The sequence below is a fragment of the Camellia sinensis genome, chromosome 8 (genome assembly GCF_055761805.1).
Source record: "Camellia sinensis isolate YWXY chromosome 8, ASM5576180v1, whole genome shotgun sequence".
NCBI lineage: Eukaryota > Viridiplantae > Streptophyta > Magnoliopsida > Ericales > Theaceae > Camellia > Camellia sinensis.
The window spans coordinates 95,296,842-95,303,279 of record NC_138968.1 but is presented as its reverse complement, the minus strand read 5'-3'; the positions used below and the strand labels follow the sequence as shown (position 1 = coordinate 95,303,279).

Sequence of the window (6,438 nt, the reverse complement as noted above, 5' to 3'; positions counted from 1 at the left end):
TGGGCTCTAGCTCACTGTATTATTTGTATGTATGTAGGTGAGCAAGCATGTGACCAGGCCTGAGTTGCTGCCTGGCGAGTTTTGGTGTCAGCCAACTATCACGCCTCCCATCGAGGTTCCCTTTTAAGATCTACTCAAGTTTTTGTGTCCTTGGAACTTTTGTACTTTCTAAATGCTTATGTCTAGTCTGAACACGTTTGAAAGTTTTGTATAAGTGGCTTGGGTGGTATAAGGCTAATGTATTTTCAACGCCACGTCTGTATGTATATATGTATATAAAAAGTTTTAAATTTCCAGTCCCATGTATGTCTGCACAGCTCTATGGACTATGTATGTTTGTATATTTGCTTCTGCAGCCCCTGTTACATATTATTTTGTTCAGAGGCCTTTGGTAATCCAAGGATTACTGGCCGGTTACGATACTAAACCCATAGGGGCGGGTTTGGGTCGTGACACTTCTAAACCAGCTCCAGTGCAAGCACCTCCACCTGTCGCAGTCCCAAACCCAGCGCCTAACTTGTTCCTTGAGGTTTGGGCTTCGATCCAGGTGCCTTTGGTGGTACCTCAGACGAACGGTACAGCCGCCGATTCAGCTACCCAGGAGCAGACTAGACCATTCCAACCCACTCACTTTGTTACTCTAGTTGATGTACAAGCTATGCTTGAGCAAGAGCGTAGCAAGAAACAACTGCCATCTCTCTTAGACCCAGATGTGAAACCCCCATACTCTCAAGAGATATTGACCATACCCTACCCAACTGGGTATACAGTGCCCAAGTTTATTAAGTTTGATGGAAAACAAGGCAATGCCAGAGAACACGTGGTTAGGTTCATTGAAACTCTTGGTGTCCATGGCAGTGACCACTCTCTACGCCTTCGGGAGTTCTCCAAATCGCGCTTATAGTTGGTATGTGAACTTGGCTCCCAACTCGATCAAGAGTTGGGAGGAGATGGTGAACAAGTTCCACACGGAGTTCTTCTAAGTCCAGGAGAAAGTTACAACCCTCACACTTGGGCGAGATGTCAAAAAAGAAAGCGAAGATATATTGGACTATGTTAAGCAGTTCCAAGACAAGGAGATTGACTGTCATGAACCAGTGAGGGTGCCATACGCAACTACAATATTTTTTTGGTGAACCATAATCTGCCTACCTTTTCAGCCTTGATTGAGGTAGCTAGAAATCTCAGTACCACTGGTCCGTTACATAGATCTCGTGACAGCCACCGCTACACTCGCAGTAGTAGAGTTTCTGCTGTAACCTCCACAGAAGGGAGCCACTTGCAAGCAGAGGCTTCGTCCTCTCGAAAGAGAAAGAGTTATGAAGACATGAATCCATATCCTTGCAGCTTGAATGTTAAGGCCTTGGTTAAAGAATGGGTCGCTGATGGTGAACTTACTTTACCTCCAGTCGATGTTACTCCAACCAAGAAGGACAAAGAAAGCCCAGATTACTGTGTCTATCACAGAACCACCAGACACCCTACCAGGGACTGTTGGACGTTAAAAAATATCTTCAAAAAGAAAGTTGATATGAATGAGCTAAAGTTCAAAGATGCCGGTAATCGTGATGTACGAAAGGAACCTTATCCTAACCACAAAGAAAAGGGGAAGAATGCACACCTGATCAGCTACCTTGGGCCTGTGCATGATCAAGTGCACATGGCGTCCTACTATGATGAGTTAGAAGAAATTGTAATTGGCCAGCTCCCTGAAACAGCACTTGCAGAGGCGAAATTCGCAGAGGATACTCATGCTTAAGCCTTGCAAAATTCTGTTAAGTTTCACACCTTCTTTGACCAATTGGGGCTGAGCCAAGCTGCCATGATGGAAGCAACAAAGGCTCTTATCTGCATCTCTGAAGTGCACCATGCTGAAGTTGTTGAGGCCAAGGAATATGTGTCTCGGCGCATCCAGGAAGATTATGGGGCCATTACCTTTTCAGAGGTAGACAGAGCATACCCATTTCCCCATAACCGTCCTCTTTTTGTCACAACTTATATCAATGATGTGGAGTTCAAGCATGCTTTCCTTGATGGTGGGGCGTCCATAAGCATTATTACTGCTGACACCTTCACAAAGGCTAGCATCCCAGAGTCCAGAATGGTTCGCCAACCCATTATTGTAATCGGTTTTGGTGGTGAGAAAAAGGTCACTAAGGGCCATGTTGTAGTGGACTTAGCAGTTGGTGAGATTTGTTCCGCGACTAAATTCCATGTGATTGAAGCATATACGAATTACCACATGATACTTGGCAAAGCTTGGATGCACCAATATGGGGCTATCCCGTCTAACTATCACCAATGTGTGAAGGCAAAATTAGGAAAACGCACAGTTACCATAAATACGTCTGAAAAACCATTCGGAGTGGAAGAGGCACACTTCGGATGCAGTTTTTGTTTACTGAGTTGTCAACAGATGAAACTCCAAGGACTGGTAAAATTACCGAAATGGGAAAACATCCGAGATGCAGAGGTTAGGAATGGCAATGGGGCGGGGCGGGGTCGGGGATCGCACTCCCCGTCCCCGATCCCCGATTTGGAAAATCTACCCGGCCCCGGCCCCGGCCCCGATCCCCGACGGGGAACCTACCGCCATCCCCATCCCCGGCCCCAACGGGGATCGGGTTTCCCCGACCCCGAAGATTCCTCGCCCTCCATCTGTTTCAACAACAACACAATCAACAATAACATCATTCATCATCATCCCCTATCAACAACATCCCAGATTCATCAACAGATCATTAAAAAAAAAAAAAAAATACAAACAGATCTGAGATCTGTCACAGAGAGAGAGAGAGAGAGAGAGAGAGAGAGAGTGGACTATCGACGGAAATGGACAACGGAGGAGGCGATGGTGGACGAAGGAGGACGGTCGGCGTCGCCGACAGTGGCGATGGACAACGGAGGACGATCGGAGATTCGCAGGCGATGGGTGGCTGTGAGTGTGACGACGGAGGAAGACGATCAAAAGAGGAGAATGAGGAGGAGGAGGTGACGGCGGAGGATCGGCTTTCTCTCCCTCCCTCGGGCGGCGGAGGACCCTCCCTCCCTCTCTCTATTTTTCTCACGCCAACAGCCTCCTTCCCTCTCTATCAATTTTTCTGCCAACAGGAGCAAAGTGACTGTGAGCAACATAAAGACACGCATATATTATATATATATACAGGGGCTAAATTGTAATTTTATTTCAGGGAGAATCGGGGCGGGGGGTCGGGGCGGGGATCGGGGCGGGGGACGGGCCTGGGAAACGTATCCCCGTCCCTGGCCCGAAAGTCATCGGGGATTCATTTTTAAATACCATCCCCGGCCCGTCGGGGGTATTTTTCGGGGAAAAACCGCTCAAATCGGGGTCGGGATCGGGGATCCCCGTCGGGCTGGTTTTAAATTGCCATCCCTAGCAGAGGTTGCTCCAAAAAGCAGTGGACAGAAAAGGAGCAGCAAATCCACAAGTCCTCCGCCCAAGATTGTCAAGGTGCGCGAGGACGGCAAGACAGTTTACTACCTATGACGGTCTTGGGGGCCAGACTTCATACCTTGGGAGGACGGCCCCGAGACAAATAAATGTGATGGTGATGAGTCCCGAGAGGGGTTGGTGGAAACGCTTGAGCCCGCCCCTGAATGCATGCAAGATAGGCCTAAACCCCAGCAGGAGGAACTTGTTGAGGTCAACCTCAGTGACTCACTTGGGCAGAGTAAGCCGGTGTTTGTCAGTAATACAATGGCTCCAGCAGCTAAGGCAGAATTGATAACACTACTAAAGCAATACAATGATGTCTTTACTTAGACATATGACAAGATGCCTGGTTTTGACCTATCCCTCGTCACTCACCATCTGGACACTTTTCCCAACTCTAAATCGATCAAGCAGCACGCTCGAAAGTATCACCCTGATCTTGAAGCAAAGATTAAAGCAGAGGTAGAAACGTTGCAGAGGGCCAAGTTTATTGAGCCCATACAATATCCAACTTGGCTAGCAAATATTGTTCATGTGTAGAAGAAGAATGGTCAGATCAGGGTCTGCGTAGACTTTCGTGACCTGAATAAGGCTTGCCTGAAAGATGAGTTTCCATTACCCCATGTCAATACACTTGTTGATTCAATTGCGGGACATCAGATGTTCTCTTTCATGGATGGGTTCAGTGGTTATAACTAGATCAAAATGGCACCAGAAGATGCATAAAAGATAGCCTTTAGAACGCCCTTGGGAAATTTTTTCTATACGGTGATGCCCTTCGATTTGAAAAACTTGGGGGCAACCTACCAATGGGCAATGACTGTAGTGTTCCATAACATGTTGCACCACGAAGTGGAAGTATATATGGATGATCTCGTGGTCAAGTCTACTAAGGAAAATCGCCACCTTTGCGACTTGGAAAAGGTTTTTCAGCGCTACTGCAAATTCTACCTCAAGATGAACCCTCTCAAGTGTGTCTTTGGAGTTATCGCTGACAAGTTCCTTGGCTTCCTTGTACACCAGCGGGGGATTGAAGTAGATGGGGACAAGATCAAGTCAATCATGGAGATACCTCCACCACATTCTCAAAATGCTTTGAAGAAATTCCTAGGCATAGTGTCATACCTCAAGAGGTTTATTCCAGCTCTTGCTGAGATAACCTTCCCCTTTGGGACACTGCTGAAAGGAAATCACAAGTTTGAATGGTTGTAAGAACACCAACAAGTATTTGATATTGTGAAACAAGCACTTACCTCCCCACTTACAATGATTGCCCCACAGCCTGAAAAGCCTTTGCTACTGTACTTGACCTCTACTCCGTGGTCTATTGGAGCCCTACTTGTCCAAGACATAGATGGCATTGAGAAGCCAGTTTATTACATTAGTCACAAAGTCAATGGTGCCAAGTTGCGATATACCCCAATTGAGAGGCATTGCTTAGCCTTAATCTTCATAGCGCAGAAGTTACGCCATTACTTTTTGGCACAGCCGATCCAGGTTGTGACCCGGAGTGATCCCGTTCGCTACTTGCTGAGCAAGCCCACTCTAACTGGGAGAATGACAAGATGGCTCTTGGCTCTAGCAGAATATAATATCACTTATGTTATTCCCAAGGCTATTAAGAGCCAAGCACTTGCAGACTTACTAGCCTAGTTCCCATCCGGCGAACATGAACCTGCAGAGGTATCCCTACCAGGTGAGGTCCATGTCTCAGTAGCTGCAGTTGAGACTTATTGGGACTTAAAATTTGATGGAGCCTCTGGAGCTGGGAAAGGTGGAGCTGGCATTACACTAACTAGTCAAGAAGGAGAGAAGTTCCATCTATCATATAAGCTTGACTTTGAATGTTCAAACAACGAGGTTGAATATGAAGCGTTGATACTGGGTCTGATAGCTGCCCAAAAGAAGGGCCTTCGCAAGTTAAAAATCTGGGACGATTCCAAGCTAGTCGTTAAACAAATGATGGGTGATTTCGCCTTGAAGGAGCCCCTGTTGGCCCCATATTGCACTATAGTTCAAAGGTTGCTCACTCAATTTGATGATGTCCAGATCCAGCATACCCCTCGAGCACATAACCGTTTTTCCAATGCCTTGGCTACACTGGGGGCAAAGGTGGAGCTACCAGATGATAGTATAGCCATCGTCATCGAGAAAATGACAGCACCAGCGGTGCTAACTGAAGAACATGTAGATGAAGATGCTGAGGGATGGAAAACAGATATAATCTAGCAGCTGAAAACTAGCCAAGAGGTAATCAAACCAGCAGAACTTGAATCATTTTTGCTCCTCAGAGGAGAGTTGTATTTTTGCAGTCCCAACAACTTGCTGGCAAGGTGAGTCGGTAGGCAAGAAGCAACTGACAAACTTAAGGAGATCCATGCTAAGTCTTGTGGAGACGGAGACATCAGTCTATATCGACGGATACAGGCAAGGATACTACTGGCCAAAGATGGAAAAAGAGAGTACTGAATTGCAAAGGCAATGCACGAAGTGCCAGTCCCACCCTAAGGAAGAAGAAGCTCATTTCTTAAGCAATGAAGAATGGAGGCAGCCATATATTGACTATCTGAGAAATGCCACACTACCTGAGAATAAAGTTGATGCAATCAGAGTCAAGAGGCGAGCCTTCCGCTTCTTCCTTGACCAGGGCAAGTTGTATTGAAGAAGCTTCAAGGGGGAACCTTTAGCGTGCTTATCAAAAGATGAGGAAAACAAGGTGCTGAGGGAAGCACACAAGGCAGAGTATCAAGGAGGGCAGCGGTTATATGGACATCTCATTCACCTCGGTTACTACTGGCCAACAATGGAAGAAGATCCTAAAAACCTTGTGAGGAGATGCCAGTCCTGTCAGAGTTTGGGAATTTGATACATGCACCGGTAGTTGAACTGCACAACATCAAGACTGCTTATCCGTTCCATACTTGGGCATTTAACTTGGTAGGTTCGATAGCGCAGCAGTCCAAAGGATATAGATGGATACGTGC

At 46.7% G+C, this 6,438-nt stretch overlaps 2 protein-coding genes across 2 annotated transcripts; both read left to right on the top strand.

The window, feature by feature from the left end:
- The first annotated feature begins 1,825 nt into the window (after positions 1-1,825).
- On the top strand, positions 1,826-4,153 carry LOC114303764 (uncharacterized). The gene is made up of 2 exons (XM_082885329.1): positions 1,826-2,473; positions 3,995-4,153. Exons 1-2 carry the CDS (start codon positions 1,826-1,828, stop codon positions 4,151-4,153), a joined length of 807 nt encoding a protein of 268 aa, XP_082741455.1.
- A 567-nt stretch (positions 4,154-4,720) lies between these two features.
- On the top strand, positions 4,721-5,683 carry LOC145797892 (uncharacterized). Its single transcript, XM_082885328.1, has 2 exons — positions 4,721-4,951; positions 5,108-5,683. The coding sequence occupies exons 1-2, from the start codon at positions 4,721-4,723 to the stop codon at positions 5,681-5,683; spliced, it is 807 nt and encodes a 268-aa protein (XP_082741454.1).
- Positions 5,684-6,438: the final 755 nt, after the last annotated feature.

Bases quoted from the DNA above. Each gene is read 5' to 3' on its own strand.
- LOC114303764 (XM_082885329.1), top strand. From the start codon at position 1,826: ATGGAAGCAACAAAGGCTCTTATCTGCATCTCTGAAGTGCACCATGCT. The intron at 2,474-3,994 runs GTTAGGAATGGC...GTTCATGTGTAG, and splicing joins AAAACATCCGAGATGCAGAG to AAGAAGAATGGTCAGATCAG.
- LOC145797892 (XM_082885328.1), top strand. From the start codon at position 4,721: ATGATTGCCCCACAGCCTGAAAAGCCTTTGCTACTGTACTTGACCTCT. The intron at 4,952-5,107 runs GTTGTGACCCGG...TTACTAGCCTAG, and splicing joins TTTTGGCACAGCCGATCCAG to TTCCCATCCGGCGAACATGA.